Below are 14,875 nucleotides of genomic sequence, written 5' to 3' on the forward strand. Positions count from 1 at the left end.
GCCAGGTAAGGTACCTGGACAGCGCACAGAAGCCGGTAAGGGCGGGAGAGCTGCAGACAGGAGCTTCCATTCCCATCTCCTTTCCTGCACCTTTTGGCATCTCTGCAGACAAGCTCACTCCCTAGAACCCTTCCTATGGCCAGTCCTGTAAGGGCCGGACTGCCTCGAGCCTGCGAAACTGCCTATACCCCCGGCCAAAGTGAGTGCTCACCCCGTGGGGATTCACAGTACAAGCTCCCTCCACCACTCGATTCTCACACGCCCAGCACTCCGGGCGCTGTCCGGCACCAGAGCAGCATGTGAAGTGGCCACGGTGCATGAAAAACAGGTTCCTGCAGCACCCAGGAAACGCTCACAGGATTAGCACCTAAAGACTGAGAAGGTCCTAATTGCAGGGGGCGGGGTGGGTGAAGGGCAAAGTGAGGAACTGCTCTCACTGCTGTTCATGCGTTCTTTGCTGGCACCCCCTGAAGCTCACTGCAATTAAAATGCACCACAACGCAACTTTGCAACTTTGCTGTATCCCTGCCTTGTGACCGCAGCAAACGCTTCCCCGAGCCCGTTGTGCTAATCACATCTTCCCACCATGCTTCTGGGTCAGCTGGGAAAATGCCACCTTTGACAGGTTTCTCACCTCTCCTTGAGGAGCTGTTTTTAAAAATGCCACTTGAGCCTGGCTGGTGTTGCTCAGTGGTTGAGCCTTGACCTAGGAACCCGGAAGTCACCGTTCCATTCCTTCGCAGGGCACATGCCGGGGTTGTGAGTTTGATCCCCAGTAGGGGGCATGCAGAAGGCAGCTGAACCATGATTCTCTCTCACTGATGTTTCTTTCTCTATCCCTTCTCTGAAATCAATTTAAAAAAAAATTAAAAAAAACACATCTTTTTTTAAATGCCACAATTCAAGGAACCCACATCTTGATACCAGTTGTTAATGAAAATAAGCTTTATTACATCAAGTAATAAATACATACAAAGATGCAAACAGTATTAGTCACTTTCTTCCAGATGTTTGGATCCACTGATGGGAAAGGCAGAACTGAAATCTACATACATCCTTAGGGAAAATTTCAGGGGTCCTTGTCAGGCGAGGTTGGAGGTTGAGGTTTGGTAAGTTGCTCTTTCTTCTGTATTTATAACTTGTGCATTTTAAAGATGGATTTCAAAGTACTAATAGTCATGCAAATGCTTAAGCAAAAAAAAAAAAAAGTTACACTGAGCAGAATTTATAGTGTGTGGCGAACGCGCTGGCTACTAAAGGGCTGCCGCAGGACTCGCTGAAACAAACCCTCAGAGCTGGATCAGCTCAGAAGAGAAACAAAGAACCACGTAACAGAAATGCATCCAGAAGAGAAACACCGGTATCTGGGAGGCCAACTACGGTTTGCGGTGATAGGTAACTGACGTGCATCATGTAAATCAATGCTTAAAAAAACACAAAACGCCCTGGGTAGTTCCTAACTAACATGTAAACCTAATAACTGCGAAAATCTCCATCTCAGTGACGGGAGGTTCGGAGCCTGAAGAACCCCAGGAGGGGCACGGGGAGGACAAACCAAGCTGTTACCATTTTGAAACCAAGTTTCATCTGAATAGGGGGCATGAGCTGTCACTTCTGGGAAGAAGAGGGAAAGCATTCGCGCTGACTCGGAGGCTAGGACCTGGCGTTCCGCTCCGTCTCAGCCAAGCACTCCCGCACCAGCCCTCTCGCGTGGATGATGCCTGGAAGAGAAGAGGCAGGGGCTGGGATCATCCGCCGGACCCAGTCCAGGAGAGGAACCGGTCCGGGAGAGGAATCCAGTCCAAGAGAGGACTTAGAAGGAGGAAGAGGGTCCTTTCACCACCAGCCAGAGAACCCTCACACTGAACTGGGACCCGCATCCAACCACACAGGCCCCCACATGGTTTAAACAGCTCTAATGCCCTAGCCAGTTTGGCTCGGTGGATAGAGCGTTGGCCTGCAGACCAAAGGAAACCTGGGTTCAATTCCGATCAAGGGCACGTACAAAGATCAATAGGAAAATATCCTCGGGTGAGGATTAACAAAAAATAAAAGATAAATTACACACACACACACACACACACACACACACACTCTCTCTCTCTCTCTCTCTGAGTGGCCAGATTATTATGACCAGCCAGATTATGACCACCCCATGAGTACTTCGTTGGGCCTTCAATACTGCAGCAATTCTTTTTGGCATTGACTCCACGAGATGTTGAAAGGTGATGCGAGGAATCTGACACCATGCCTGATGAATAGCACTGTCCAGTTCTGTGAGATTTGATGGCTGTGGAACCAGCTGCCTGATGGCTCTTCTAACTTCATCCCACAAATGCTCAATTGGATTGAGATCTGGTGACTGTGGGGGCCACCTAAGCAAGGTAAAGTCTCCCTCATGTTCTTTTTTTTTTTTTTAATATATATTTTATTAATTTTTCAGAGAGAGGAAAGGAGAGGGATAGAGAGTTAGAAATATCGATGAGAGAGAAACATTGATCAGCTGCCTCCAGCACACCCCCTACTGGGGATGTGCCTGCAACCAAGGTACATGCCCTTGGCCGGAATCGAACCTGGGACCTTTCAGTCTGCAGGCCGACGCTCTATCCACTGAGCCAGACCAGTTAGGGCGTCCCTCATGTTCTTGAAGCCACTCCTGCACAATACGAGCACGATGGCATGGCGCATTGTCTTGTTGGAAGAAGCCATCTCCATTGGGATATGCCATCAACAGGATAGGATGAACTTGATCAGCTACAATACTTAGGTATGTTGTGCTACTCAGACGTTTATAATGATCTGGCCCTTTAGCAACTTCAGTGGGAAATTATAGCTAATTTACCTACAAACGTCAGGTGGTCATAATAATCTGGCCACTCAGTATATCTATGTATACTAATAAAAGGGTAATATGCTAATTAGACCGGGAGACCTCCGGATGTCCTTCCAGACAAAGCCATGGTGGTGGGCTGAGGCAGAGGCAGTTAGGGGCAATCAGGCCAATTGGGGGTAAGCAGACCGGTGGGGGGGGGGGGGACAGGTGGGGGCAAGCAGGCTGGCAGGGGGGCAGTTGGGGATGAGCTGGCTGGCAGAGGGTGGCAGTTGAGGGTGAGCAGGCCGGCGGGGGGGGCAGGTAGGGAGTGAGCAGGCAGTGGGTAAGCAGGCTAGCAGGGGGGGCAGTTGGGGGCGTGCAGGCCAGCAAGGAGGGGCAGTTGGGGGCAAACAGTCCCGCAGGCAGAGTGGTTAGGGGCGATCAGGAAGGTGAGCGGTTAGAAGCCAGAGGTCCTGGATTGTGAGAGGATGCAGGCTGTACTGAGGGACACCCCCACGCCCATGTACAAATTTCATGCACCAGGCCACTAGTATGTGTATATATATACACACATACACATACACATATCCCAAAATTCACGCAAGAAGTAATTTTGATAGAAAACACGGGTTTATAATTAAAAATTGTAAAGTTTTTATTGATTCATAAAGTATACAGTACGGGGTTATGTATGGAATAGCATATCGGGTAAATGGTTTATCATGTCGCGATAGCGAGCACCATTAACTGTTGTTGCCCGAGCAGCCGCATTTTCAAAGAATGGTCCGATGATGCCTCCAGCCCAAAATCCACACCAAACAGTGACACGTTGTGGATGCATTTGTTTCTCAACAATCACTCGTGGATTTTCTGAGCCCCAAATGCGACAATTTTGTCGATTCACCAAGCCATCCACAACGTGTCACTGTTTGGTGTGGATTTTGGGCTGGAGGCATCATCGGACCATTCTTTGAAAATGCGGCTGCTCGGGCAACAACAGTTAATGGTGCTCGCTATCGCGACATGATAATCCATTTACCCGATATGCTATTCCATACATAACCCTGTACTGTATACTTTATGAATCAATAAAAAATTTACAATATTTATTTATTTTATTTTTTAAAATATATTTTATTGATTTTTTACAGAGAGGAAGGGAGAGAGATAGAGAGTTAGAAACATCAATGAGAGAGAAACATCAATCAGCCGCCTCCTGCACATCCTCTACTGGGGATGTGCCCACAACCCAGGTACATGCCCTTGACCGGAATCGAACCCGGGACCCTTCAGTCCGCAGGCCGACGCTCTACCCACTGAGCCAAACTGGTTTCGGCACAATATTTCATTATAAACCTGTGTTTTCTATCAGAATTACTTCTTGCGTGAATTTTGTGACATCTTTATATATGGCACTAACATCCCCTCCCCCCTCTCTCTTCTTTAAATGTTTTTATTAATTTCAGAGAGTGAGAGAGAGGGAGAGAGAGAGAGAAACATCAATGATGAGAAAGAATCATTAATCGGCTGCCTCCTACATGCCCCACACTGGGGATCAGGCCTGCACCCTGGGCATGTGCCCTGACTAGGAATTGAACTGTGACCTCCTGATTCACAGGTTGATGCTCAACCACTGAGCCACACCTGCCCAGGCTCCTTCCCCCTCTCAAAGCCCTTCCCTCCTGGGGTCTCCCTAGCCCCTTCCTTCTGCACTCAAGGTGCCGGCCAGCCAGCTCTTTCTTCGAGACAGGACTCCACACCAACTGCACGCCCATCAGGTGGCACGAGCACCATCTTTAAGCCTGACTCACTTTGAAGATCCCACACCTTAAAGTTGTTGCTTTTCGTTGATTTTTTTTTTTTAAATATATTGATCTCAGAGAGGAAGCGGGGGGGGGGGGGGGTAGGGGGGCGCCGGGGAGAGAGGGAGAGAGATAGAAACAACAATGATGAGAGTCTTCTGTACATCAAAAGGTTTGGGGTTGGAATCCTGATCTGAGCACATACCTAGGTTGTGGGTTCAGTCCCCGGTTGGGGCGTGTATGGGAAGCAACCGATAGATGTTTCTCTCACATCAATGTTTCTCTCTCTCTCTCTCTCTCTCTCTCTCTCTCTTTCCCTCCCTCCCTCCCTCCCTCCACTTTCTCTGAAAATTAATGAAAACATGTCCTCAGGTAAGGATTTTAAAAATTCCATAAAACATTCTGGGCTCACTGGCTGTTGATCGCCGACCTATGGACAGTGCGCCGCACTCCCACTGTGGCCCTCTCCCCTGCTACCACATGAGCTGGCCGCTGGGCAGGACCAGCTGCCCACCCAGGCTGTGCCCAGAGTGGCCACTGGGTGTGCCATGTGCTGACTTCACCACAGCTCCCGATTCCCTGCTAGACCCTGAGGTTCAGCATGGTCCCAGGGACTTCCACTCAGGTAACCAGAACATCTGTCTGACTCTAACCGAGGCCCGGATGACAGAACAACGCCCACCTGGCCCCAGGCTGGACAGGGTTCAGCTCCACACCCACCCAAAGCCCTCTCCGGTTCCAGCCTCTGACCGCCCGTCCCCTTCCCACTAATGCCTGCCTGTGCTCACCAGCCCAGCCCAGCCCAGCCCAGCCCAGCCCAGCCCAGCCCAGCCCGGCCCCCGGTCCTCGCAAGGCTCCCTACGCACCAAGCAGTCCTCTGCCGGCCCTGCCTGTCACCATGGAGCCGCGACCCCCGACAGTGGCCCCCACGGATGCCTCTGTTTATAACCGGCTTTTCCTCCAAGGTTGTTTCCCGAACCCTCTGAAGATCCCCAAATCCCTCCTGAAAGGAACTTCACACAGAGGCCACCTTCTAAAACAGAAGTCCTGCCGAAACCGGTTTGGCTCAGTGGACGGAGCGTCAGCCTGCGGACTGAAAGGTCCCAGGTTCGGTTCCGGTCAAGGGCATGTACCTTGGTTGCAGGCACATCCCCAGTGGGAGATGTGCAGGAGGCGGCTGATCAATGTTTCTCTCTCATCGATGTTTCTAACTCTCTATCTCTCTCCCTTCCTCTCTGTAAAAAAATCAGTAAAATATATTTTTAAAAAATAAATAAATAAAATAAAATAAAATAGAAGTCCTCCCTCCTCCTCTCCCTTCACAGGGCAGCCAATGGCTTCCCGTCCTCTGAGACCCACTGGTCACTCGCATCGTCGCCTGAGTCGCCTTTCCCCTGTGCTATTCCCTCCATCACAAAAGCACTCAGGGCACCCCTCTCCCCTGCCCCAACTAGCACAGACGACCCCCCAACCCCCGCGGCCACAGGAGGGCAGCAGGGAGGAGGCAGAGCTCCCAAGAGTCCTTTTCAAAACAGATGGACCCTCCTGGCAGCCACGGGGCGGGCAAGGCTCACGGCTGAGCTGCCCCTCTTAGAAGCCCCTCCCATCAGACCCCCAAGCCCACATCCCGGAGCCGCTCACCCCACAGCAACCCTAACAAACTGGGAGGCCCTGTGGCTCGGCGACCCCGCCCCCCACCACCCTCCCATGAACCCCTAGGAAACCTCCACAGCAGTGATGGGCCGGGGCCTTGGGGTCGCCTGCTGGACGCACCTCGTTTCAGTCTCTCCATCGCGCTCTTGCTGCCCGCGTACGTGGGCCGGATCTCCTTCCCCAGCTCTTCGATGATGGCCAGCAGCTCAGCATATTTGCTCTGGGGCACCTGGCTGTTCCCTGTTCCCTAGAATCAGAAAGAAGGTTCAGATGGACGGAAACCCACCTGACTCCGACGCCAGTCAGGCCCACCACGTGCCTGCGGCAGCAAGGACAGGACGTGGAGGGAGGGCGGCGGGCCGAGCGCTGTCCCCGCTGAGGGACACCTACAGAGCAGGGAGGCGGCCCGACTGGCCTCACGCCCAGGAACCCACCCGGCAGCTTCCAGAAAGCTCCCTGCTTCTCCACGGCCTGTCTCCTCAGCAAAGGCTTCACTAAGAATGTCCCAGGGCCCAGGGGACGAGCAAGTACAAGCCAGGGGCTGAGGGTGCAGAGCGAGCGGGCGAGACGGAGGCCGCGCCTGGAGTGGGCAGGACTAGAAAAGTCACCCAAGGCTGTCTGGACGGAGCAATCTTCCCCCACTGGCAGGGCTCCCCCCACAGAAACCCTTTTGTCCAGACACCTCAACAGCCCCAAGCAGCACCCAGACTACAGACCAGAGGCCAGGTTCCCATGGGCCTCTCCCTCCTCCATCTCCATCTCCTCCTCCTCCTCCTCCATCTTCCATTTTCTCCTCCATCTCCATCTCCTCCTCCTGCTCCATCTCCTCCTCCTGCTCCATCTCCATCTCCCCCTCCTCCATCTCGTCTTGCTCCTCCTCCTCCTCCTCCTGCTCCATCTCCATCTCCTCCTCCTCCTCTATCTCCTCCTCTTCTTCCTCCATCTCCATCTCCTCCTCCTCCATCTTCCATTTTCTCCTCCATCTCCATCTCTTCTTTAATCTCCATCTCCTCCTCCTCCATCTTCCATCTCCTCCTCCATCTCCTATCCTCCTCCTCTTCCATCTCCATCTCCTCCTCCTCCTCCTGCTCCATCTCCTCCTCCATCTCCATCTCCTCCTCCTCTTTCATCTCCATCTCACCCTCCTCCATCTCCATCTCCTCCTCCTGCTCCATCTCCATCTCACCCTCCTCCATCTCCTCTGGCTCCTCCTCCTCCTCCATCTCCATCTCCATCTCCTCCTCCATCTCCATCTCTTCTTTCATCTCCATCTCACCCTCCTCCATCTCCATCTCTTCCTCCTCCTCCTGCTCCATCTCCTATCCTCCTCCACGTCCACCTCCTCCTCCCCAGTGGCACCAGGACCGGCCTTCCCTCCTGGAGGCCCTCGCCTGCTCCTCCCTCCTTCTCTGCTGCCTCTGCTGCCTCGTCTGGAGGTCCGTCCTCTTCTCCCGGTCCAGGTCCTTGGCATCCTGCCGGCGCCTCCTTGTGGCCCCGCACTCCTCCTTCCGCTGCTCCCGCCACCACCTCACGGCCAGGGCGTTGCGCTGCCTCTCCAGGCTGCGCTTCAGCCCATCCTCCCGCCGCCGCCGCTTCTTCAGGCGGTCCCTTTCCCGGGCCCGGGCCCGCTTCTCCTCCTGGGACAGGATGGCCTGGCGGGGCATGGCGGGGAGCCACCACCTCACCCCCAAAGAGTGTCCGTGGCGACCTCAGAATGTGGTGAGTTCCGGCCACGAGAGAGAACCTTGCAGCTGGCAACCGTGGGTCCCTCCACAGACCGCGTCTCCCTGGCAGGTGCCACGGAGGCTGAAGTGGCTGAAGTGGCTGCCTCCACTATGCTACCACCCAGGGACCCCCACTTGACATTGAGAAAACTAGGTCTCGGCGAGATTGCCAGGTGGAGTCCTGTTTTCAGAAGTGGCAGAACGAGAGCCCGGCCGGCATGGCTCTGTGGTTGAGCATCGGCCCATGAACCAGGTCCCGGTTCAATTCCAGGTCAGGGCACGTGCCCGGGTTGCGGGCTTGATCCCCAGTTATGGGGCGTGCAGGAGGCAGCCAATCAATGATTCTCTCTCATCATTGATGTTTCTTTCCTTCTCCCTTCCTCTCTGAAATCAATAAAATTATATATTTTTTAAAAAAGAAGTGGCAGAACCAGGTGTAAACCCAAGTAGCCTCGCTCAGGGGCCACCAGCTCCTCACTACATGCATCTGGACTCCTCTTTGCTGGGGCTGCGACCTTGTGGGCGGGGAGTGGGAACTGGACCCCACCCCTCTGTTCCAGGTCAGACCCAGAGTCAGGTCAGTTCTTCCCCATGCATCAGGCACAAGACCCACCAGGGACATACAAGGGGTGGTGGCCCCCCCAACAGAACTGCAGCCCCCAGAGCTTCCATCTTTCCTTGAGCTCTCCACTGCCCATCCCAGCTCAGTGTCCCCATGAAACACCCTGCCACCCTCTGAGATGCCTCAGGTCCCAAACATGAATCCAGCCGGGTCTGTGACCTGAGGAAGCTCGGATCACCTCCATCCATCATTTCTACTCCCTTCGTCTCGAGTCCCCGGCCCCTCCCGCTGCGCATCACCCCCGCCGCCATACCTGCGTGTAGCCTAGAGATGGCGGTCCGTAGTCACTCAGCAGCTGGCGGTACTGGGAGGACGTCGCCATGCTGGTGGAAGGCGGGTGGACGCTCCCAGCTAGGGTGGAGGAGAGAGCCATCAGGAATCCCGTAGCCGTGACCAGCCATCCCACAGCCCCCCTGCCCGGGACCCATGCCATCAACAGTGGCCTATCATCTCCGCAGGACAGAGAACCCGGCTCCTGTCCTCTGGTTTGACCTTGGCCAACCCCTGGCCTCGACGACTGGTCGTAAAATGTAACTAGCAGGCCACCGGGCTTCGCAGCCACCGCAGCAGCAGACACACTGCTGTGGTCCGTGCCCTCCTTCCCATCCCTGCAGTCGGGGGTGGTACCAACGATGACAGGTGCTGCTCCACTCGGCCTAACCCTCGCCAGTCTCCCTGTTCCCCAGGGGCCGATCACCGAGAGCCACACCACTGCCACAACTGCCCCTGCAACCGAGGCTGGTCCCCCCTTACCGCCCCCCCCACCCCCACCCCGGGCGGCGACATCCCATGAGCCCAAACCTCAGCGGGACCATCTAGCCCCATCCCTGTGTGCACGGGACACAAAGTCAGGAATCCGGAGTAAACCACGGCCTGTGTGTCCTCAGACAAGCCCTCACCCTCTGAGCCCGTCACCCCCTCCCCAAAGAGGGGCAGGACTCTTGAGAGTCTGAGTCTACGCCCAGATGACTTGCACCCAAAGGAGGGAGGGGTGGCCCCACTCATAGACTGCAACTCTCGGAGCCACTGTCCCTCGGCAGGCAGCCGGGGACCACGTGGGGCCAGGGCCAGGGCCCGGCGCAGGAGGGCGTCTCCTGATCGGGGTGGACCGGCGGTGGGGAGTTCCCCGGCTCCCGCTCAGGAGCCGGAAGCATGCAGACCTGTAATGGCGTCCGAGTGGCCATTAGCGGGGAAAGGATGTCCTGTGGAATTACAAACAGCGGTAACCATGGAGAATTTACCTAGCCCTCCTCGGCAGCTGCCCGCCTGCCTCCACGCCCGGCCAAGGAACAGCTCCCCCCGGCCTGCCGCCTGCAGAGCCAAACCGTCTCTCTCACACGCAACACAGCGGGCTCTGCAGACTTGGCCCCGGGGAGGGACAGCTGGTGCCAGGCTGGCCAAAGCGACCAGCTGCTCATCTAGTGTGGGCAAGGGGAGGGGCCGGGAGGGGGAAGTTCAGGAGCTCGAGAACCTGGGAGCTCCTGGCTGGAGAGAGAGAAACAGGCCAGAGAGGGTGGGCGCTGCCCCAGGCCACACAGCACAGGGGAGGCTGACCCCAACGCCTGTCCCTCTGTCCTGGAGCGAGGGACAGCTCTATCCGTTCACGCTCAGGCCTGCCCTGGGTGTACCCACCGGGAGCCTAGGCTTATGCTCAAGGATGGGACACTGGGCTGCCGGCGTGGCTCAGGGGTTGAGCGTTGACCCATGAACCAGGAGGTCATGGTTCGAACCCCGGTGTGGGGCGTGCAGGAGGCAGCCAATCGATGATTCTCTCTCATCACTGATGTTTCTCTCTCTCGCTCTCCCTTCCTCTCTCTAAAATCAGTAAAAAGGTTTTTTTAAAGCATGGGATGCCCAGTCAGGAAACATGGATACGGCCACTCCAAGAGGGCATCTGGGCACATCACGGGGCAGCTCTGAGCCTCTGGAGCGGGAGGAACACGCCCTGTGGGAACGTGCTGCTCTGCATGGGGGCTGCAACCTCCACCCAGGCACAGGGTTTGGGGCAGGATGGCTGCCCTGAGCTCCTCTCACCCTATCAGCCAAACCCCGATTTCCTGCACTTTCTGATGTGGGCACTGAGTGTGGTCTGGTGAGCTCAGGCTCCGCAGCCCCAGAACTGGATCTTAAGCCCTCCCAGGATGCTGAGGCTGGGGCTGGCGTGGATCATCCCAGGGCACTCCACGGCATCTGGGAGATGCCAGCTCCCTGGCAGAGGTGGTCTTCTCTCCGACAGGCCAGGGCCTGGCCGAGGAGCCAGTCCAGCTGTGCCACACCTGGCTGTGTGACCGCAGACAAGCCCCTACCCCTCCAGGCCTCGGTTTCTCCACCTGTTTGAGGCAATGGTCTACCGGCTCTAGGTTAGGTGTTGGGGGCTAAGGGAGGAGGGAGGAGAAATTGCTCGGTTTGGGTTGGGGGGAGGGGAGTCAGGCAGTAGCTCAGGGCAGGTGACCCCCACTGGGTGCCAGTGCATCCCTCCCTCTGTGCTGAAGGGGAGGGGGCGTTGTCTGTGGCCCTGGAGTTCCACTCAGGCCCACTGCTTCCTGCAGACCCCCAGGGTCGGGCTGCACGAGGCCAGGGAGAAAAGCCGGCTGGGTGTGCGCGCTGCGTCTCGGAGCCGCAGACAATGCGCGCAGTGTGCGGGGACCAGGGAGGCCGAGCCGGGGAGGGACTCCGAGGCCAGCAGCTCCTGGGGCCAGGCGCGCCTCCCCGCCCCCACGCCAGACAAAGAGCGGCCTGGGCCTGGGGAGCTGGCGGCCTTCCCGCCACTTGGGGCGCCGGGGGGGGGGGGGGGGGGGGGCTCCGGCGGGGAGGCGAGGCTTTGTCTAACTCCGCCACTGCCACCGCGGGCCAGGCCGTGGCTCGGCAACCCGTGCGCAGGAGGCAGGGCTGGAGGGCATGAGGGATGATGACAAGGAAGCCCGAGGCGCGGCCGTGGAGAGTCCATCTTGGATGCAAATGGCAGGGGGAGATGGGGCGCTGGGAAGGGGTCCACGCGCAGGGGGCGGCCCCCACGGGCACCCCAGAGAGCCGGGACCTCGGCACTCCTCCTGAATCTCGCCAGAGAAGAAGACGACCCGCGCCCAGGCGCTGGGCAGCCCAGACCGGCGTCAGGGCTCCCGAGCGGGTGCCTGTCACTCATGACCCAGATCCCAAAGGTCCCAGGGCAGGGCCCAGCCGGAACTACCCCGGGGCAGGCCGGCGATTTCCCGCCAGGGGCGAGGCTGGCGCAGGACCCTCACAGCCCCTCCCCACCCCAGGATGACAGACGAGGGAGGGAGGGAGCCTACCTGCCCACAAAGCCTGTCTCTCTGAGCTTTGCAGACCCCAGAGCAGGTGAGAACATTTGAGAAAATAGTCCTGTTTGCTCTTGGGGCTCAGAACCCACATTCAACTACACCCCCCAATCCATACCTGAATCTTAACCCTTTTTAATCCCCAAGTCTGCATCCAAAAAGTTAAATGCGTGTGTATTCACCTGTGTGTACACATGCCTGCACGCTGCTTTTTTGGGCCCCTCTGCAGACGTGCGGAGTTAAGGAGTCACCATTTGGAGACAAGGCCCGAACCTGCGGCGACTGCCAGCGCCAGCGTGGCATTTCTGACCGGGAGGCCAATCCCCTCCCCGGCCTCTGCCCCCTCCCCCGCCCCCCCCCCCCCCAGGCGCCTAGCTTTTGGGGAAGTCTGTGTCCAACCAACTGTCTAAAGGAGAAGGACCGGGGGAGGGGACAAAGCCGGCCCCTCCAAACTCCACCAGGTCACAGCCCCTCCCGTGCGCCTCCGGTCCCTGGGGCGAGGCCCGGGGCGCAGCCTCCAGCAGCCTGACAACTTGTAGAGGAGTTTCCTGGGACCTCCCGGCCGCAGCCCCGGGGGAGGGAGAGGGTGGCCCCTCCCGATTTGGGCTGGAGGAGGCCTCCCAGGTCCAGACTTGGGGGCCCCGAGATGCGGAGCCCGCCCGGCTCAGATGCACCCCTGCCCCCGCCCCACATACACACTCACCCCGCCTGCAAGCACTAGAGACCCCGCTCCTCTCCAACTTCCTCACCGCGCACGCCAGGGGGGACCGCCCGCTGCCCAGTTCTGAGAACCCCGCTCCCGCGCGCCAGGCTGGGCCCCCACTCACGGCGCCCCCTGCACCGCGGGGCACCCCGTCCCTGCCCAGCTGCCCTGCGCCCTCCGGAGCGGCTGCCCCTGGCACGCCGCCGCCCCCGCCTTGCCCAGGCTGGTCTGGCCTCGCACACGTGCGCCCCTGCAGCCCGGGCCCCCCAGCGCCGGCCTGCACCCTGTCCCCACCGGCGGCCCGCGCCCCGCGCCCGAAGCGGCCCGGCCGCTCCCGACTCCCGCCGGCAGGGGCCCTCGCCGAGCCGCCCAAAAGCCGGAGGAAAAAGGAGCCGCGGAAGCTCCCCCCGCCCTCGCCCGCCACGCTCCCCGCGAGCCCTCGGCCGCCGGCGTGGGGGGGACCGCGGCGGCCGCCCGCGCCCCGCGACCCGGCCCAGCTCCGACCCGAGGCCCAGCCGCGCGCGGGGCGCACCCGCCAACTTTGGCAGCGCGGGCGCCGGAATCATGGCGGCGGCGGCGGCCGCGCTGCCCCGGGCCGGGACCCGGTGCCCGTCGCCCCCAGCCTCGCGGGGCCCCGGGGACCCTGCCCGGGCGCGCAGGCCCCCAACTTGGCGGCACTTGGGGCGCGGCGCGCGCGGTCCGTGGGGCGCACTCACCGGCGTTGAGGGAGGCGGCGGGCATGTGCGCGGTCAAGTTCGGTTTGTAAGACATCCCCCCGGGCGGCGGGGCGCAGCGGGGCCCGGCCCGCGAGGCGGCGGCGGCGGCGAGGCCGGGCGGCGGCGAGGCGGGCCCGGCGTCCGTGCGCCCGTCCGTGCGCCCGCCGAGCTCCCGCGCACTTTTTGTTGTCGCCGGTCGGGCCGCACCGGCAAATATGGCCGTCCCTCGCCCGCCGCCGCCGCAGTATATCACCCATACATCGGCGGGCGCAGGGGCGGCCGCAAACTTTGAGCCGAGCCAGCGGGGCCGGCCCGGGCCGGGAGGGGGCGGCCCGGCGTCAGGGGGCGGCTCCGCCCGCGGCCGCGCCCCGCGCCGCCCCGCGCGCTCGGCGCCCGCAACTTGGCAAAGTTTGGGGGGCTGGGGTCCGGGCGGCGCCGGCGGCCCGCGTGGGTCCCTTTCTTCTTCGGCGCCTGGAGGTTTCTGATTTTACCGCTTAAAATAAAAAATAAAAAATAATCCTTTTATTTTAAATAGCAAGATGGGGTTTCAGAATTACTTTCCGTCCCCTGGCCTGTGGGGGGCGGGGATGGAAAATTACCTGGAGAAAATGGTGGCGAGTGGTATTTTTAAGCACGTAGATCCTTCCAGACGCCGAGGTCTGGCTCTGCCCCAGAATCAGAACAGCCAATTCTTGACATTGATTTCAAATAAATTCCACGTCCCTGTCTGTAGTAAGTGGCTGTTAACCCTTTGGGGGGCCGGCGACTCCTTGGAGACAACTGACAAAAGCCAGGAATTTCCCCCCTGGGAGATTGTGCCACCTTCACTCCTTCAAATATTGAAGAAGCGCCTACTACGCGCCCGACACTGTTCCAGGCGCCAAGGGTACAAGAACGAATGTGCCCACGGTTCTCCTCCCCGGGAGGTGACCTGACCCAGCCCAGCCTCAAGTCTGACTGCAACGCCATCATCACATGTAGCAGAGATTAGATGATTAAGCTTTTGAAGGTACTCTCGCCTAGAGTTGTGCTTAAATAGGGAAACTCGTCAAAATACACAAGATGCCCACCCTTTGCCATCCTTTTTGATAACAGTGGTTTGCAAATCTTTTTTTTAAATATATTTTTATTGATTTCAGAGAGAGGGAGGGAGAAGAGAGAGAGAGAGAAACAATGATGAGAGAGAATCATTGATTGGTTGCCTCCTGCACACCCCTTACTAGGGATGGAGCCCGCAACCCAGGCATGTGCCCTTGACTGGAATTGAACCTGGGAACCTTCAGTCCACAGGCCCAAGCTCTGTCCATTGCGCCAAACCAGTTGGGTCTGGTTTGCAAATCTTGACGTTGGTCACAGACTTTCAGACATCTGGATCTAGTGAGGAAGGGTTGTCACCCCAGCCTGCCTTCCTCCCCAGCTCAGCCAGCACCCTCTGTGATCAGCTTCAGGCTTGTCCAGCCCAGGACGCTCAGCGAAATTTTATTTCATCAACCAATGACTGACACCTTCTCCTACACCCCCTCCCTCCCCAGCGCCCACCCTCCCAG

General features: G+C 58.4%; 1 protein-coding gene across 1 annotated transcript; it reads right to left on the minus strand.

Moving 5' to 3' along the window:
• Positions 1 to 927: 927 nt before the first annotated feature.
• On the minus strand, positions 928 to 13,659 carry CDK2AP1 (cyclin dependent kinase 2 associated protein 1). The gene is made up of 4 exons (XM_059676917.1): positions 13,329 to 13,659; positions 8,867 to 8,964; positions 6,388 to 6,514; positions 928 to 1,721 (listed from the first exon to the last, which is right to left on the minus strand). Exons 1-4 carry the CDS (start codon positions 13,381 to 13,383, stop codon positions 1,654 to 1,656), a joined length of 348 nt encoding a protein of 115 aa, XP_059532900.1. The 5' UTR covers positions 13,384 to 13,659; the 3' UTR covers positions 928 to 1,653.
• Positions 13,660 to 14,875: the final 1,216 nt, after the last annotated feature.

The sequence above is a fragment of the Myotis daubentonii genome, chromosome 19 (assembly GCF_963259705.1).
Source record: "Myotis daubentonii chromosome 19, mMyoDau2.1, whole genome shotgun sequence".
Taxonomy (NCBI): domain Eukaryota; kingdom Metazoa; phylum Chordata; class Mammalia; order Chiroptera; family Vespertilionidae; genus Myotis; species Myotis daubentonii.